The sequence below is a fragment of the Haliotis cracherodii genome, unplaced genomic scaffold (assembly GCF_022045235.1).
Source record: "Haliotis cracherodii isolate W230 unplaced genomic scaffold, xgHalCrac1.p SCAF_2, whole genome shotgun sequence".
Taxonomy (NCBI): Eukaryota; Metazoa; Mollusca; class Gastropoda; order Lepetellida; family Haliotidae; genus Haliotis; species Haliotis cracherodii.
In genome coordinates, this window is record NW_027266275.1 from 82,105,925 (window position 1) to 82,124,479 (window position 18,555).

At 43.5% G+C, this 18,555-nt stretch overlaps 2 protein-coding genes across 2 annotated transcripts; both read right to left on the reverse strand.

The window, feature by feature from the left end:
• Positions 1-252: 252 nt before the first annotated feature.
• Positions 253-7,107, reverse strand: LOC139469743 (uncharacterized). Its single transcript, XM_071252012.1, has 3 exons — positions 6,768-7,107; positions 5,503-5,607; positions 253-2,374 (listed from the first exon to the last, which is right to left on the reverse strand). Exons 1-3 carry the CDS (start codon positions 6,830-6,832, stop codon positions 1,249-1,251), a joined length of 1,296 nt encoding a protein of 431 aa, XP_071108113.1. The 5' UTR covers positions 6,833-7,107; the 3' UTR covers positions 253-1,248.
• Positions 7,108-9,751: 2,644 nt separating this feature from the next.
• LOC139467845 (uncharacterized) lies at positions 9,752-16,420 on the reverse strand. The gene is made up of 3 exons (XM_071249348.1): positions 16,416-16,420; positions 15,366-15,473; positions 9,752-10,871 (listed from the first exon to the last, which is right to left on the reverse strand). Exons 1-3 carry the CDS (start codon positions 16,418-16,420, stop codon positions 9,752-9,754), a joined length of 1,233 nt encoding a protein of 410 aa, XP_071105449.1.
• Positions 16,421-18,555: the final 2,135 nt, after the last annotated feature.

The following is an 18,555-nucleotide window of genomic DNA, read 5'->3' on the forward strand; positions in this document are numbered from 1 at the left end:
TCCCGTGTCAAGGCAATGTCTGGACACGTGCCTGTTTGTGAAATCCCGTGTCAAGGCAGTGTCTGGACACGGAATCTGTTTGTTATTGTCCCAATGAAACACCGTCTCACCGTCTCAACGAAACAAGATCTAGACACCCATTGTATATCAGGAAATGTATTTTTCTACTATCTGATAGAAACGTATTATTCTTTGTGTGCATGCTTTTGGTAAGGGTCTGGGGTGTGATGTCTGTCGCTCACGTTGCCATAACACATATACATATGCACACATGCACCTTTTATTACGTTGAATGTTACATTTGTGTTCTGTGGGGATAATAACTTACACTTAGCTTGCTTTGATCTTGTAAACAAAATGCAAACATTGCTGTGACTGTTTACATCGTGTAGAGAGACAGTCTGCAGATCCTCAGTATTTAGATCTACCATGAAATTAATAATAAGTAATGAATACTCCCCAGGGAGCTGGGAATGATTCCTGAGTGCACACTGATCCAGCTTTGAGCATGCATCTGAGTGTTGGGAAAATATGCGCAATATAAATGGCCTATTATTATTATCATTATTTATTATTATTATTATTTTTTTATCATTATAGTAGACCACTGGAGGTTGTGAAAAGGTCTACGTCATATGTTAAGATTACAATATGCTGGTCGGATCAAGCATCGGACTCTAGCAAATTCTTATTTGAATAATGTCCTGTCAGACGTTTTTATTTCATTGAGATCCTTTGAGAACATAGCTGACAAAATCGTTTTGTCCGAGAAATGCGTTTGGGGCTTTTCTTGTAAAATAGGATCAATTGCGTTGATTGGGTTAAAGGGCGCATTGTGTTCATCCCTTTACATACTCATGTTAATCACAAGAAGTTAAATGACGAAATAGTTCCATTGTTTGGACATTGACAATGTTTTCAAGCACTGGTTTGGCTGTTCTAAGCTCTGTCTGGTGTGGTGACCGTGGTACAGTTGTCATTTCCCCTGAAGCATGTTCCACAACCAGATAAAGTGCTCAGGCAGACACAGTGAAAAACAATATTACCATGTCAACTATTATAATCTAAAAGGGGCGGTGGGTTAGCCTTGTGGATAAAACATTCGCTCGTCACATCGAAGACACGGGTTCGATTCCCCGCATGGGTACAATGTGTGAAGCCCATTTCCGAAGTCCCCCGGGGTGGTGTTGCAGGAATAGTTAAGAAAATGGCATAAAAACAATACTCATTCATTCACTCACTCACTAACTATAATCTAAATGGCGTGATTGTTCCATTTCTGAAGATAAAAAGTTTTTGTTCTAGTTGTGACATCATGGCACCCCTGATACTAAAGTTGCTGGTTGATACAACAAGCACCTTGCAGAGACTAAGGACAGTTTGATCCAGTAGTGCCATCTCAAAGCCCAAGCAAGCACCAGATTTATGTCCTTGAAGGTCAATATGAAGCACTGCACCATCCGTGTCAATTTCCCGGACACCGAACCATTTCTTGGCTCTATTGCGAACATCCACTGAGTCACTTGCTATGAAGACACGACTAGCGTTTTCATATTTAGACAGAAACCTCCATAAGGAGTCTACTGAAGATAATGCGTTTATTTGAGAAGCGTCATTGGGTATGCTGGGATTTTTCCTCATTCGAATGTGAGCGCAGACTAAATCTCCTCCCTTAGGAACTCTGTTCATGAACCTGTTGATACGTTTCCCAAACTGAATAGACGGTGTCACCAGAAGGTGCCATATAGCTTGAAATACCTGGGCACGGTTTTTGGTTTTAAACTCTTTCGGAACAAGGCGACCATATCTGGGACTGTTCTTAATTCTGTTGATGATGTCTTGGTTTGTTCTCAAGAAGACAACATCGCTTGGAAACTTTAGGTTAAAGTCACTTTCAACGTCAACAACACCATTGCGGTTATTCATCCAATCCACATTCTCCCGACTCAGATCTTGAATGTCCTTCACCTTCACATTCCAGTTGACCATGTTTGGAATGTAGAACATCTTGATATCGCAAGGATAGGACATATTGATACCAAACTGTCGGCCTGTTACCTTAGCAAGCAGGTAGGCAGCTACTATGCCCCTCTGTCTGTCGCCCCAACCTCCACAGCGACTCTTCTTGTCGCAGAGGTAGATGAGGTACCGTCTGTTGGGTCCATAGGCGCGTTTAGTGTCATTCCTGTTGGACTTCGGTACCTTCTCTGTCGTTTTTTCTTTGTAATCAGTTCCCTTCACGACACGAGGTGCTTGTGGATTCTCTGCGGCCTTATGCTTCGTCTTCAATGGTTGTCCAGATCTGGCACCAGCAGCGAATACAAGGCTCTCCTTCCTGGCACTCATGTTTGAGTCAGCAGCTACATTCCAAGGACTGGAACCAATCAGTAAACAGTAAACAATGATATACACCAATGTAATATTCCACAGTAAACAATGATATACAGGTATAACATATCGCAAAAGGGGGCATGGGTGGCCAGTCGTCTAAAGCGCCGCAATTCCCTGTACAGAGTTGCGTCCCTTGGGCACGACAGTAACCATTGATTGTGGGATCGAATCCCGGTTCGCCCCGATTATGTTTCTAGGTTTGTCAGTACCATACCCGTGCTCGTTGGTTTCACCGAAGTGATAAACGTCTAAGACATCACTTTGGGCTTTCCTCCCACATTAAGCCGACACGCCGTGATATAACTGGAATACTGTTAAAAGCGAAAAACAAAACTCACCCACTCACTCACTCATATCGCAAAAATATTAATGCATTGGGAACAAAAGTAATGTCACCTTGCAATCTGATAACCATTCGCATTTGAACATACAAATAGTAAGAGGAGGTGAAATAGGGTTTAATAATCTGTTCAATTAATTCTGTGCGTGCGTGCGTGCGTGCGTGCGTGTTTAAGTTAGACACAGAATAGTGACTCCTAGCCGACCAGTCCTTGTTTCATTCCTTTCTTGAGCACCAGGCAGGGTAACAACAAGTACTAGCTTTTAACGTCTTTTGATATGGTGCCGCCAGGGGATCGAACGACCGACCTTCCGCTCTCTGGGCCGAAACGCTCTATCCACTAGACAACAGAACGTGTTTAATGGAAAGAGTGAGTGAGGTAGTTAGGTTCTTTCAGGCTTTGAGCATGTTTTTAGTTGTATCAGGACGTGTCAGCTTGTCACGGAAATGCAAGATTTAGACTTAAGGGAAACCCAAGAGCACAACTGTCAGGTATAGTACTGTCAGGTATAGTACTGAAAAACAAAGAATAATAAGGCAGATCTTGGATTCGAACCAACTATTAAAGGATTCTTGCGCGCCTAGACTCTGCGCAGAACAAAGCGACGCCTTAGACGCAGCTGTGCCAGGACTGGCGGGAAGAAATGAAGGAATTCACCGAAATATTGAAACAGAAAAGGTCTTAGTATATAGTTATCAATAACACTGAACTTCAGAAACATTATACACGCTTTTCATCCTCCGGTTATCTTCTTGGTACGTCACATAAAACAACACTTCCCTGCTTATGTCTCCCGTTATTTGATGAGCAATATCATTAAAGTCAGATCGAGTTCTCGCAGCCGCTAAACAAAGATCTGAGGAGATCCCATTACGGGTCACGTAAGAACCACCTTTCGCGAACTTTGCCCGACCACTGAAATGAATAACAAGAAGTCGACATCAGCGAATTAGAATGCAGCTTTATCGAGCTTTACGGCACGCGTTTCAACCTGGCGACTTCCATTTCAGACTACGTTTGAGAGATATGTTGACATAGTTCTCGATTATAATTTTGAAAACTGAACAAACGAACATTCTGGAATGTCCAATATATGGCTGAGATTGTTTGGCAGTGCTTAAATTCCCACCTACTGTGCAACGCCTCCTCCGTTCAAATGTTTATCCCACGGAAGCGAGAGATAGACGATAAGTTTGACGGAATCAGTCATACGGGCCGTAACTGTAGTTCGGAATACATAACATTTTCGAGGTTGCATGATTAAAAACACATTCCGACTGTCACTTTCATGATCTGGTAGGCGACGTTTACATTGGTCGGATGAAAGGTCGTTCTGACGTGACCCGTAATGGGATATCCTCAGATCTTTGTTTAGCGATAGAGAGAGCTAAGATCTGATTTTAATGAGATTGTTTGTTGAGGGTCCATCAGTTTATTTATTTTATAATATGCAAAATGAAAGCGTTGTGTCTATAAAATGTCAAATGTACTTATACATGGTGTGCGCCTGGTAGAATTGCGCTCGTTGAATACACCAGAAACCAATGATTGCTGGTTCGAATCCCGGTTCACCCCAATTATGTTTCTAGGATTGTCAGCACCATACCGTGCTCGTGGGTCATCACAGAGGAGAACGTCAGAGACCTGCAGCAATTCGGGCTCACATTTATTTCCTCACACATTCATCTGACACGCCGCGAAATACTGTTTAAAGCGGAGTTAAACCACCTCACTCATTCTTGTTTTGTGTGTATCTGTTGGTAGAAGACAACGTAGTGAGTAGCGGCTGTCAAAGGCAGTTTTGTTAAAAGTATAATTGTAAAATATAAGTGTTACCCCTTTGGTAAGAGTAACAGATGATATTCGAAACGTGTCAGCGAATGCGTAATACTGTGAGTAACCAGGGGAATAACATCTTTGCGCCATGGACCGCCTCCGTGGTGATGTGGTAGAGCGGAGGGTCAGGGGTTCGATTCCTAGGCGCGTCATACAAAAAGAGGTTAAAATATGGTACTTGTTGTTACCCTGCCTGGCGCTCGGCATCAAGGGGCTAAAACAAGGACTGGTCGGCTCGGAGTCAGTATACTGTGTCTGAGTGAGGTATTCATGTTAAACTGAGGTATGGTATCTCAGTGGGCTTGAACTATAACTCGGCATCAGTCCGGACTAGTACAAGCAGCCACACACACGTGCATGCACGTCGCACTATAAGTGCAACTTGGAAAAAGGTGAAACACCATTTCACCTCACCTCACCTTTGCGCCATGGGTCAATAGCATGATCTTGTTAAAGAACTTGGAGTCGGCGCCAAGTTGCCGTCAGGTTGACACAATTTGGACAAAAGTGTGCTGGCGTTTTCTTTAATATTAAGATTAAAATTAAAAAAAACAACCAATATGTTACGTCATAAATATGTCTTGAAAAGAGTACAGTGCTAAGTTAACTTAAAACAACCAACAGGAATGTGAATAGTGCCGTGCTTATACTTATCCCTCGTTGTATCGTGGCTCATACAAACAAGCTTTCACATTGGTAGTGTAAACAATGTCCTCTACAGTGAACCCCTGATAATCCGGACGTCAAATTTCGAATGAAATCCTAGTTGTAGTTGCCCCTCTGTATTACACAGATGTCCAGACAGTACTTGTCCGGAATGCATGGTGTCCGCACTAACGGGAGTTATGAAATATCGGGGTTTACGGACTATCGAGTTTCCGGACAAACGGTGATTTCGGACTATCGGGGTTTCACTGTATGAAACACATGGTACCTGAGTTCATAGGCTAGCAGGAATGGTCGGGATGATCCAGTGGTGAGGATGAAGAACCAGGCGACCACCAGGAAGATGGCTGCCAGTACACCGAGACGCATCCTCCTGAAAGAAGTCCACACAATTATATACCGGAATAGTTTCAGGAACCTGCTGCCCTGGTCCCTTTAGTAGTTTACTTAGTGGTTACTTGGTTTTGAGTTCCACTGCACAAGTATGGCACTTTACTATGGGTATACGCCCTATGAAGATACGGGAAAGAGAATAGGTCTTCAGCAACCCATGCTTGTGACCCGTGAAGATTAGGGTAGAATAGGTCTTCAGCAACCCATGCTTGTGACCCGTGTAGATTAGGGTAGAATAGGTCTTCAGCAACCCATGCTTGTGACCCGTGAAGATTAGGGTAGAATAGGTCTTCAGCAACCCATGCTTGTGACCCCTGAAGATCCGGGGTAGAATAGGTCTTCAGCAACCCATGCTTGTGACCCGTGAAGATTAGGGTAGAATAGGTCTTCAGCAACCCATGCTTGTGACCTGTGAAGATCCGGGGTAGAATAGGTCTTCAGCAACCTATGCTTGTGACCCCTGAAGATCCGGGTAGAATAGGTCTTCAGCAACCCATGCTTGTGACCTGTGAAGATCCGGGGTAGAATAGGTCTTCAGCAACCTATGCTTGTGACCCTTGAAGATCCGGGGTAGAATAGGTCTTCAGCAACCCATGCTTGCCATTAAAGGCGACTATGCTTGTCGTAATCGCCGACTAAGGAAATCGGGTTGTCAGACTGACTTAGTTGATGCATGTAACCGTAAGCCAAAGATCGCTGACATACAGATGGAATAAACAAAAAAACAACAACATAAAATCCCTTAAAACAACTAACCAACCAGCCATGGGTGTACCTCCCCATGTCTGTTATCATATCCCACTTGCGTAGATCGATGCTCATGATGTCGATCACTGGATTGTCTGATCTAGACTCGAATATTTACAGACCGTCGTCATATAGCTGGAGTATTGCTGAGTGCACCGTTAAAGAACAAACATACACACAAACAAAATCACTATCATCAAAGATACTTTTGCCAACGAGTATATATTTGATTATGATTGGATACTTAGGGTCACGTGGACACTGTTCAGATCAAATGAGACTTGATGCTTAAAGCTTGAAGATACCCACATGAATTCACATGATAGTTGAAACACAATAACAATCTTCATAAACAACAACAACAACATATGTATATACAGACCATTAACTCACCTGCTTCTTAAACTGCATCCCTGTCGACAGCAGTACGTCTTTGATAACCTCAAAGCGATCTGCATCCTCGCGACACAGAAACTTGCTTCAAAATCCTTCCGACACAATGAACACAATATCCAAGTAAATAAACAGGTTTACGACACTTCTCACACCCCAGCCAGTTGAACCTACGGCAGGCGACACGACAGATCAGTAGGCGACGGAGAAGCCCCTGCGTGGTGTACACACATACATCACCTACACAGCGTGGGCCGCTAAACACTGCGACGTATTTCTATTCTTCAACCAACCTGAACGCGACGACGCACTGGGTCAACGACACGCCTGTCGCTATAGGGTGTGGTCAAACCGCAGTCCTTTTGATAAGATTTGGAATGGGCTCACAACGGATCTCACGTTCTATGAACGTGTGCTAGACACGGTGACCAGTGCGATGGAGCATTGTGCATCTGCCTTGCTGGAGACAACACTGGTTGAATTTCAAGTTGAATCGCTTGACTGGTTTTCTACCAGCGAGCATGGGTGACTGATTTCTCGCAGTGTCGGATCAACACATATATATATTTTATATATTTTGAATATGATATATGTTATGTTCTGTCATATTAAATGTACAGAATTGGACATTGTTCCTGCTTTGTTGTAACACCTTGACGTATCGTAAGTACTATGACAAACCCATACCCAACTTCGGTACGCCGAGACTTTGTAAACACAAGGGACGTCACTCCGGCACTGCAACTACCCACTCGGGTACATTCGGCTCATACCGCCACCCATGTGTGAAACGAACGGGGTGTACTGCTTGTAGTCCCGCGGCGGTTATCTCCCTTGGTTTAGACAGCGCACAGCCAATCAACGGATTTAATGACATTTTGAGGTGAGGTGAGGCGAGGTCAGAAGACAAGGACTGATCCAGAATTTGAAAAATGGTGTTCCAAAGGTGTGGGGGTTGAGGTGTGTGTGTGTGTTCGCGCGCGTGTTTGTGTTTGTGCGTGTGTGTGTGGTGTTTCAGGACCCCTCTCGCGTTCCATAGTATTGTACTTATACAGATGTGGTGGTGAAATAGGGTTTAACGTGCTTCCAAGATTATTACACTTAAACAGCGACGTGCATGCACGTGTGTGTGTGGCTGCTTTTAATAGTCCCGACTGATGTCGATATACAGTGCTAGCTCACTGAGATACCATGCCGCAGTTTAACATGAATACCCCACTCAGACACAGTATACTGACTCAGAACCGACCAGGCCCTGTTTTAGCTCCTTAATGCCGAGCGCCAGGCAGGCAGAAATTCTAAAAAATACATGTGATATTAAAGCACAGGTGGTGATATATTGTGACAGTGTGACTCATGACTTTCCGACTTCCTTCATAGGCACTAGGCCTCTCCCCATTGAAGCGTGTATTAGGTAAAGAGGTGGTCTGACAAAATATTGAAATGTTTACTGTTTTGTAGCTTTACGTAAGAAGAGATTGTTGGACAAACTTATCTCTTGGTCTATGACTTAATAAACATATAATTTACAATGTTGTAATTCTCAATAATTTCTGGTCAAACTATACATGTCGTTTACCATAATCTGCACAGAACATCCAAAGTATCTGACAACTCCAGTATTAGGTTGGTTGGTTGGTTGGTTTGTTGTTTAACGCCGCACTCAGCAATATTCCAGCTATATGACGTCGGTCTGTAAATAATCGAGCCTGGACCAGGCATTCCAGTGATTAATGTCATGAGCATCGATCCACGCAATTGGGATCGATGACATGCATCAACCAAGTCAGCGAGCCTGACCAGCCGATCCCGTTAGTCGCCTTTTACGACAGGCATAGTCGCCTTTTACGGCAAGCATGGGTTGCTGAAGACCTATTCTACCCCGGATCTTCACGGGTATCCAGTATTAGGTCGATTTGTCCATCACAACCAATACTTAAAATGCAACCTTCTAAGTATAAGCGACAAAACCATATATATCCATGTTCATATGAAACCTCTGCTAAAAGTAGGGTCCATTGTACGATTCCGACTATATCATGAGCATTTTTGTATGTATCACTATCAAATAGTGATGATAACAGGTGTTCGCGAAATGGTGAGCGTGCCCTGCGATCATGTCGATGACAGCCATCATAAACACACGCAAAGGCAAGTCAGTTGTTCACCTAAAAAAAAATGGGAACAAAAGTCAAAATAGGGAATTGCATCGGACAACATTTCGATCACTGATGCGTGGAATTTGGAAATGTCCACATGTCTACCGTAAAACGTTTCAAAGCTTTACTGAGGCCTTGAAAGTTGTAACCGTGATCATTCAACTTTTGAGAAAGAGTCGTATGACACTCTTTGAAATCTTGATAGAAAGAGCATGCTCGACTGTACCTCCAAAGTTGTGAAATGTAAACACCAAAGGCAGAAGCTGCGGGAGTATTGTTCGACATAAAGGGAAAGTAGACTATTGCAAAGTTGAAGTCACCTCTCTTGTCTTAAAGTCACGTACGTGGAGAGTGTTTTGTCACTATGAATCTTTATGCATGGATCTAAATGTGAAACATTTGAGGCGGTCACACTGATCTGTATTTCTAGGTCAGCCATGATGGGTAAATCAGTGGACGGGAATTGGCTATTGGATGGTTATCGAACCATATTAGATCATGGATATACCCGAAACTAAAGTTAAACTCTTGGCCGAATTACCTTGTTTTCTCTTTGCCAATCCAGGCAGCAATTCCGATTCATATGCATAAAGAAACACATACACAAGAAGGGGAGTACACTTGGTGCCCATGGGGACGCCTACTTCTTGCCTAAAGGTCTTTCCCCAAATTGTAAAATAGGTGTTTTGCACAGTACAACAGTACATTGTTCTTTTTTAGAAGTCCCTACAGGTCACTGTGGTATAGTTCACCTAGAGTATTTTCACTTGTAGATACAATGCATAAACACACGAATTATACACAGTGAAAAACATTATTATCATGTCAACCATTAAATCTAAATGGCGTGATTGTTCCATTTCTGAAGATAAAAAGTTTTTGTTCTAGTTGTGACATCATGGCACCCCTGATACTAAAGTTGCTGGTTGATACTACAAGCACCTTGCAGAGACTAAGGACAGTTTGATCCAGTAGTGCCATCTCAAAGCCCAAGCAAGCACCAGATTTATGTCCTTGTCGGTCAATATGAAGCACTGCACCATCCGTGTCAATTTCCCGGACACCGAACCATTTCCTGGCACTATTTCGTACATCAAGAGAGTCACTTGCTATGAAGACACGACTGTAATTGTCATGCTCAGACAAAAATCTCCATAAGATATCTACAGACGATAACGAATTTATAGAAGCACCGTCATTTGAAATGGAAGGATTTTTCCAAATTCGGACGTGAGCACAAACTAAATCGCCGTTCTTTGGAATTCTCTTCATAAACCTGTCTAAATGATCTTCAAAATGAAAGGATTTCTTCATTAGAATGTGCCATATAGTTTGAAAGACTTGAGCACGGCTTCCGTCTTTAAACTGCTTTGGAACAAGGCGACCATATCTAGAACTCTTTTTTATTCTGTTGATGATATCGCGGTTTGTTTTTAGGAAGATGACATCACTAGGGTATTTCATGTTGAAGTCAATATCAACGTCGACAACGCCCTTGCGGTTATCCATCCAATCCACGATTTCCCAATTCAAACCACGAATGTCCTTCACCTTCACATACCAGTCGACCAAATTTGGGACATAGAATATTTTGATGTCACAAGGATAGGACATATTGATACCAAACTGTCGACCTGTTACTTCAGCAAGGAGATAGGCAGCTACTATTCCCTTCTGTCTGTCGCCCCAACCTCCACAAGAACGAATTTCGTCACACAGGTAGATGAGGTACCGTGGGTGTTGTCTTACGTTGGCGTTTGATGTATAACTGTCGGACGGTGTCATGTTCTCTTCAAGCTTGTCTTTGGTAGGTGTGTTCTTGTTCTTGCTATTATTTGTCTTGTCCTGGTCCTGCATAGCCCTAACGGGTGAGAAGGTGCCACCTTTATCGTGTGTGGAATTCTCCTTTGTTACACTGATGTCAGATGCAGCGACCTCCCTCGCGCTGGAAGAAATGTAATCTGTTTTAAAAATAGCGACAAAAACCTTTTCTATTATCATAATAATAATAATAATAAATAAATAAATACAGCGACAAAACCCTTTCCATATCCAAAAGAAATTTCTGCATAAAGCAGAGTCGATTGTATAATTCCGAATATATCATGAGCATGTGTGTATGAATCACTATCAAATAGTAATGATACCAGGTGTTCGCGAAAAGGTGAGCGTATCCTGCCCCACCGGTGGCAACCATCATGAACTCATGCAAAGGCAAGTCAGTTGTTCACCTGAAAAAAACATGGAAACATATGGTACAGGTCGAAATAGAGATTGCATCGGACATCATTTTTGTAACTGATGCGTAAAATTTGGAAATGTCCTCCACATATCTACCATAAAACCTTTTGAAAGCTTTACCGAGGCCCTGACTGTTGTAACCTTGATCAAACAGCTTCTGAGCAAGACCCATATGGCACGCTTGGAAATCTTGGTAGAAAGAGCATGCTCGATTGTACCTCCAAAGTTGTGAAACACCAAAGGCTGGAGCTGCTGGAATATTGCTCTCGACATGAAGGGAAAGTTGACATTTGAAAGTTGCAGTCATCCCTCTTGTCAAACAGTCTTGTGGGGAGTGTTTTGTCACTCTGAATCTCTATGCATAGATCTTAACGGGAAACAGACGAGGTTGTCTCACTGGTCTCCTGTATATCTAGTTCAGGTGAGTAAATCAGTGGAAGGGAATTGGCTATTTGATGGTTACTGAGCGGCATCCGATCACCGATATACCTGAAGCTTAAGATAAACTTCTTGGCCATATTACCTTGTTTTGACTTTGCCAATCCGAACAGAAATTCAGATTCATATGCATAAAGAAACAGAAACAATGAGGAAGTCGAGCATATTGTTATTAACAGCGCAGCTTCGTTAGTGTACAACAACCATGTCAGTCATAAAACCCGTGAAGATCCGGGGTAGAATTGATCTTCAACCCATGCTTGTCGTAAAATGCGACTATGCTTGTCGTAACGGGATCAGGTGGTCAGGCTCGCTGAATTGGTTGATGGATGTCATTGATTACATTTGCCTGGATCGATGCTCATGATGTAAATCACTGGATTGTCTGCTACAGGCTCGATTATTTACAGACCGCCGTCATATAGCTGGACTATTGCTGAGTGCAGCGTTAAACAACAAACAAAGACTCATGCATTGAGGTAATTAGTAACACATGGCGAGGAGATCCACTTTGCAGTACACTGCCCACTACCACAGACCACTAAAACTTCTGGATACCCTGCGTATGTGTTAACCCAGCCTTTGTAGACGCACAATGGCTTCAAGGTGGTATATCGCAAAGGTTGTGAATGATGTGAGACTTCAAGAATGCAAAGGGCACATAGGATTATGTTTTGTTAAATTGCACCTCAATGTGTAATCACATGACTCGTTATGACTATATTAAATTTTGAATTCAAGTTTAATCACGTGTTTTCGGAGAATGTGCATTTACACTAATGCCAACACTACGTGCAGTGCATAGCTGGTTTAAATTTTCAGTTTTTCAATAAATCTATATCATTGCATACTTTTAAGTCTGTCTGAATATATCGTAAAAAAATATCGGTCACTCTGAGCTAATTCTATTGAAACCCTTGTTTGCCGGCATCGAGGTGATAAAACCTTGAATCAAGGTAAACCTTCCCTTATCATTCCATGTTTCTTGGCCCCGTGAATATCCGGGTTAGAACTGGTCTTCAGCCATCCATGCTTATCTCCCCGTAAAGACCCGGGTTAGAACTGGTCTCCAGCAACCCATGCTTATCTCCCCGTAAAGATCCGGGTTAGAATTGGTCTCCAGCAACCCATGCTTGTCTCCCCGTAAAGATCCGGGTTAGAATTGGTCTCCAGCAACCCATGCTTCTCTCCCCGTAAAGATCCGGGTTAGAACTGGTCTCCAGCAACCCATGCTTATCTCCCCGTAAAGATCCGGGTTAGAACTGGTCTCCAGCAACCCATGCTTATCTCCCCGTAAAGATCCGGGTTAGAACTGATCTCCAGCAACCCATGCTTATCTCCCCGCAAAGATCCGGGTTATAAATTGGTCTTCAGCAACCCATGCTTGTCTCCCCGTAAAGATCCGGGTTATAAATTGGTCTTCAGCAACCCATGCTTGTCTTCCCGTAAAGATCCGGGTTATAAATTGGTCTTCAGCAACCCATGCTTATCTCCCCGTAAAGATCCGGGTTATAAATTGGTCTTCAGCAACCCATGCCTATCTCCCCGTATGATCCGGGATATGAATTGGTCTTCAGCAACCCATGCTTATCTCCCCGTAAAGATCCGGGATATAAATTGGTCTTCAGCAACCCATGCTTGTCTCCCCGTAAAGATCCGGGTTATAAATTGGTCTTCAGCAACCCATGCCTGTCTCCCCGTATGATCCGGGTTATAAATTGGTCTTCAGCAACCCATGCTTGTCTCCCCGTAAAGATCCGGGATATAAATTGGTCTTCAGCAACCCATGCTTGTCTCCCCGTAAAGATCCGGGTTAGCATTGGTCTTCGGACAAATCACGTAAGAGGCGATTAACGGGATCAAAGAGTTTGTTAAGTATCCCCGTTGACCAGACAGAGCACGGTGCAGGGATCAACATTCTCTTGTTAAGGGATATACAGCTGTTTCAAGTCGGAAGTGCGTCATGTGTATGTATTATTACAGGGCCATGTGGATCCTATATACACACTCTAGTTACCAAAATGTTTGTGACTCGGCGCGAACGTGTAACGTAATAGACGTGCATCTTATCTCGATCAGCCATCTTCATTCCTTCAACATGTTCATGTTCATCACATTCCATAGTGTCTACAGCAGAAAGAGAGCGCTACCAAAAGACCGACATCCTTTTGTATTAACAAATGTGTTTTTAGATTTGCAAGTGTTACTGAGGACTATTCAATTCAGGGAAATGTAATCTTTTTATCGAAAAGGTTGACATTTGATAATGCGGCTAAAACGGGCACCGAAATATGCAATGACACCAGCAAACACATAGCGTTTATCTCTTAATCTAATATTCCCCTCGACTGGCAACGAATCTTTAAACATAAAACGCCAACGCCAGATAATAACATCTGCTGAAACGGATTCCATGGGACGTGACAGGGGAACTAGTCGTCAAACGTATATGAATGAATCACTGAGTTGAAATAAATCGTGGAGATCGAACTATTTCTTCATGGGAATACGCTATGGGAGTGATACATCATGTCACGTGAAGCTCTGATGTTACACCAGTAGTCGACTCGAGAGTATCGCCAATTAAGTATTTGCAGAAAACAAGAACTCATCACACATGTTCCAACACAATGGATGTGTTTTGTAAGTCCCAGATCTTTGATCGAATATCCCCGTGGGCTTCTTGGTTGGAGTAAGACCCCAGCTACTGGTGGAACACCGCCAAGAAGCAACAAGGAGACGACTTCAGAAACTGCAGGGTGGTTTTATTCCCAACGTTGTCTTACCTGGACCACCTGAGACTGAGAGCTTGTCTGCGCTAGATGGGACCACGACAGGAACTGCCATGCCTGGACCACCTGAGACTGAGAGCTTGTCTGCGCTAGATGCAATCACGACAGGAACTGCTATCCCTGGACCACCTGAGACTGAGAGCTTGTCTGCACTAGATGCAATCACGACAGGAACTGCTATCCCTGGACCACCTGAGACTGAGAGCTTGTCTGCGCTAGATGCAATCACGACAGGAACTGCCATGCCTGGACCACCTGAGACTGAGAGCTTGTCTGCACTAGATGCAATCACGACAGGAACTGCCATGCCTGGACCACCTGCGACTGAGAGCTTGTCTGCACTAGATGCAATCACGACAGGAACTGCTATCCCTGGACCACCTGAGACTGAGAGCTTGTCTGCGCTAGATGCAATCACGGCAGGAACTGTCATGCCTGGACCACCTGAGACTGAGAGCTTGTCTGCACTAGATGCAATCACGACAGGAACTGCCAAGCCTTGTACTGTATACTTGTACATCCTTATAAAGCCCTATGCCATCAATCTAATTTATCTGCTGCTACATCCGCATTTGACAAATTCATAACTTTTAGGGCATACATCGTCCGATAAAATCTTTAGTAATCTCGACTACCCACATGTGCAGTAACGCTATCTCTATATTATAATATATGTACAATTATTAGTTGATCTCATCATGTCTTCACTTATTAGGAATATTGATTTTACTTGGCCATATGTTGGACGCAAAGTTACACTTTACACGTCATAAGAGACGACTTAGTGGATCGGAAGGCCGGACTCGCTAATTTGTTGATTGTGTGTCGACGTACCCCAACGGCTTTGGGCATTGCTCATCACTGGTCTGTTTGGTCCAGACTCTATTATTTCCAGGCCGCCGTGATGCAGCTGGAGTATTGCTGACTGCCACTTTAAACAAACAAACTAAGGGTGAATATGGCCGTACCTGAGCTCCGCAGTGAACACAACTGGCTGGGTCGGCCATGTCAGAAACAGCAGGAAGCACACAACCACACAGAGTAGGAGGGCAAAGAGCATGAATTTCAGCGGTTTCCTGAAATAGTTCAACACAAATAGTAACTTGTAACTTGATACGCAGGAAGTCCTGACATTTAACGATCTTGTCTAACTGGATGTTGACACATAGATGTTCCTGTTATAAAACTGTTAACATGTGCTAGATTTGTTCTATTGAAGTCGAGTTTATGTTCTGGATGTACCGTTATAAAATGAAAAAAAGCAATGAGATCCTTTCCACATTCATAACAAATCTCACGATACCAGGTGTTCATGAACAGGTCAGCGTATCCTGCCCCACAAATGGTACCCGTCACAAACACATGCACATGCATGTAAAGTCAAGCAAGTCCAATCTTGCTGATACAGTGGTGTGACCTTGAAGAGTAGGATGTATCATGGCGTGTCAGCTTAAATTGAGAGAAAAGCCCAGTGGAATGTAGAACGTAGAAGTTAACTAAGTGAACCTAACTAATTGAGACAATTCTTCAGAGAGAACTACTGTAGCTGAGTCAAACGTGACCCATGAGGTCATAGGAATGTACGTAATTACTGTAATATATACACATAAACGTTAAGGGGATCAGCTACTTTGGATTCAGCCGTTGCAGGAATAAAAACCCGTCTAAATCCTGAGCTGTGCAAACAAAGTGAATGAGTGAGTATTGTTTTAAGCCGCTTTTAGCAATATTCCTCCAATATCACGTTTGGGACACCGGAAAATGGGCTTCACGCATTGTACCCATGCGGGGAATCGAACCCGGGTCTTCGGCGTGACGTGTTAGATTAAGTAGTTGAAGTGTAACCTAATTACCATTATGGTCAGAGTATGGTTGATTCATGGGAAGTGTACCTGTCACATATATAGATATGTAAGCCAGCGATTGAGAGCATAGCATACGGCACGAAACACACAGTCAGTCAGGTCAGAATAGGTCAGTTGTAACCTCCCGATCCATAGCTTAGTCGATATAGATACGTCATGTTGGGTTTTTTATTATCCCGGGAGTAGAATCAACGAGCATCGAACATATTCGAGTCATGTCTTCTACTTAAACAGTGTTATGGTTGATCTTTAATTTCTCCATACTTTTGCATAATTGTCTAGATCTATAGGTTTAACGTGTTTGAAAAGCACGTTCTGTATGGCCTAGCGGCGGCCGTGTGGCCTAGTGGTTAAAGCGTTAGCTCGTCACGCCGAAGACCCGGGTTCGATTCTCGACATGGGTACAATGTGTGAAACCCATTTCTGGTGTTGTCCCCTGGAATATTGCTAATTGCGGCGTAAAACCATACTCACTCACTCTGGCCTATGGATTCCTGGCTCATAATCAAGTACAACAATGATAGTGTGACGTCATTATAATTGTTTGATCGAGTTCTCTAATCTTCCCGGAATCACCTACAGATAGTGAGAGTGTCAAAGTCACAGAGAAATGTCCCTATTCGCTCTCTGAATACTACAAAACTGTAATGGGGCATCAGTTCGTTCACAAGAATAACTGTCATCCATTGGGGGATATTTATTCGCTACATTTCATCCATTAGATACATTACCGATTCATTGTCTGAAAACAGACATTGTCTGGTCACTCACATAACAATGAACAATGAAGAGATCAATGCAAACGTAACTAAAATCACCTGAATAGACATCTGGCACTGAAGCTCAAGCGAAATGGGAACACAAAATGGTACTTACATCTTCCCCACAGAACGACATGAGTTAGTATACTATCTGACGAACAGCCCTAACACAACAGGAGAGCGAGGACGTATTTTGTTTGACTGCAATTACTTCCCGGTCCACTAAACACTCGCTAGCCTCCTTAAAATACACACTTCAACAAAAGAAACGCACGGGCAGAGTTTAAGTAAATTTATAGTACCAAATAAAGTCGATTTATTAATATCATAGATACAAATATGAAATTTTGGAGCTCGATAGTCACATGTTGTTGTACAAGGGCATTGAAATCTTTTCATTGTCATGTCGCATACCGCCACAAGGTTGCGCTGAACTTAGTATCTCGTGTGACCGCCCCGGGCAGCAATCACAGCTCTGCATCTTCTCGGCACTGACTGGATAAGTGTACGAATTCTGAACTGCGGAATTCTGCTAGTAACGCGTTGGCCAGTTGTGGGAATGTCTGCAGCGTGTTCTGACGTACATGTCGCTCGTGATCTGGTTATCTCGACGGCCAGGGCAAGCCTCTGACGTTGGCGTTATGAAGGTAGCATACCGTGACACGAACTGTGTGTGGTGGGGCGTTGTCCTGTTGAAACAGTTCCCTCTGGCGGTCAATGATTGGAAGTATATGAGGTTGAAGAATTTGAATTATGTAGCGATTTGCTGTCAAATTTCCCTTAACCACAACCAAGTCAGAACTCGTGGTGTAGGATATGGCCCCCCACACCATGTCACTACCGCCACCGAATTCGTCGAATTCACGTACACGATGTGGGGCAAAACGCTCATTTCGACGACGATAAACACGTTGTCTTCCATCTCGCCTGTGAAGAAGAAATCGTAGTTCATCGCTGAACCACACTCGTCTCCAGTTTCTCAAATTCCAAGGCTGTAAGGTATGGCACCAATGCAAGCGTCGCTGTCGATGGATCTGTTGCAAAACAGGGACGATAACTGCCCTTGTGGGTCGGATTCCAGCCTCGCGAAGATGGTTCCTGACATTCTGGTCCGATATCCTCCTTAAACCAAGGATGCGTCCTGCAGTCTCCGTAGCTGAGGCATTGCGATGACGTAGGTGGAACAGTCGAATGTAGCGATCCTGTGCAGGGGTGGTAACTCTTGGTCGGCCGGTTCTCGGACGGGCTGCAGTGGAATAGAACTGTGTGTATCGGTCCCAAAGGCGGTAAATGGTGCTGAGGTGGTGTACGTTGAGGTGGCGTGCAACAGAAAACTGCGATTCCCCTCTTTGGATGTTTCCTCCATGACATTTTTGAACAAGTGTGAAAACTATGCCGTTTAAGACATTGCAAATCGACAATGGCTGCGTTTTGACGCACCGTTTGCTGAATATCAGGCCACCAACATTTTCCAAAAACATATATCCAATTTATATACCGGATATTTTGTGTAGTCAGGTTCAGTGAACTAC

Excerpts from the sequence above, each read along its gene's own strand:
- LOC139469743 (XM_071252012.1), bottom strand. The coding sequence starts at position 6,832 with ATGCAGATCGCTTTGAGGTTATCAAAGACGTACTGCTGTCGACAGGGA. Across the intron at positions 5,608-6,767 it reads GGATGCAGTTTAAGAAGCAG|GAGGATGCGTCTCGGTGTAC; the intron begins GTGAGTTAATGG and ends GACTTCTTTCAG. Across the intron at positions 2,375-5,502 it reads CTGCTAGCCTATGAACTCAG|TCCTTGGAATGTAGCTGCTG; the intron begins GTACCATGTGTT and ends GATTGGTTCCAG.
- LOC139467845 (XM_071249348.1), bottom strand. Across the intron at positions 10,872-15,365 it reads GTGTTCACTGCGGAGCTCAG|CGCGAGGGAGGTCGCTGCAT; the intron begins GTACGGCCATAT and ends CATTTCTTCCAG.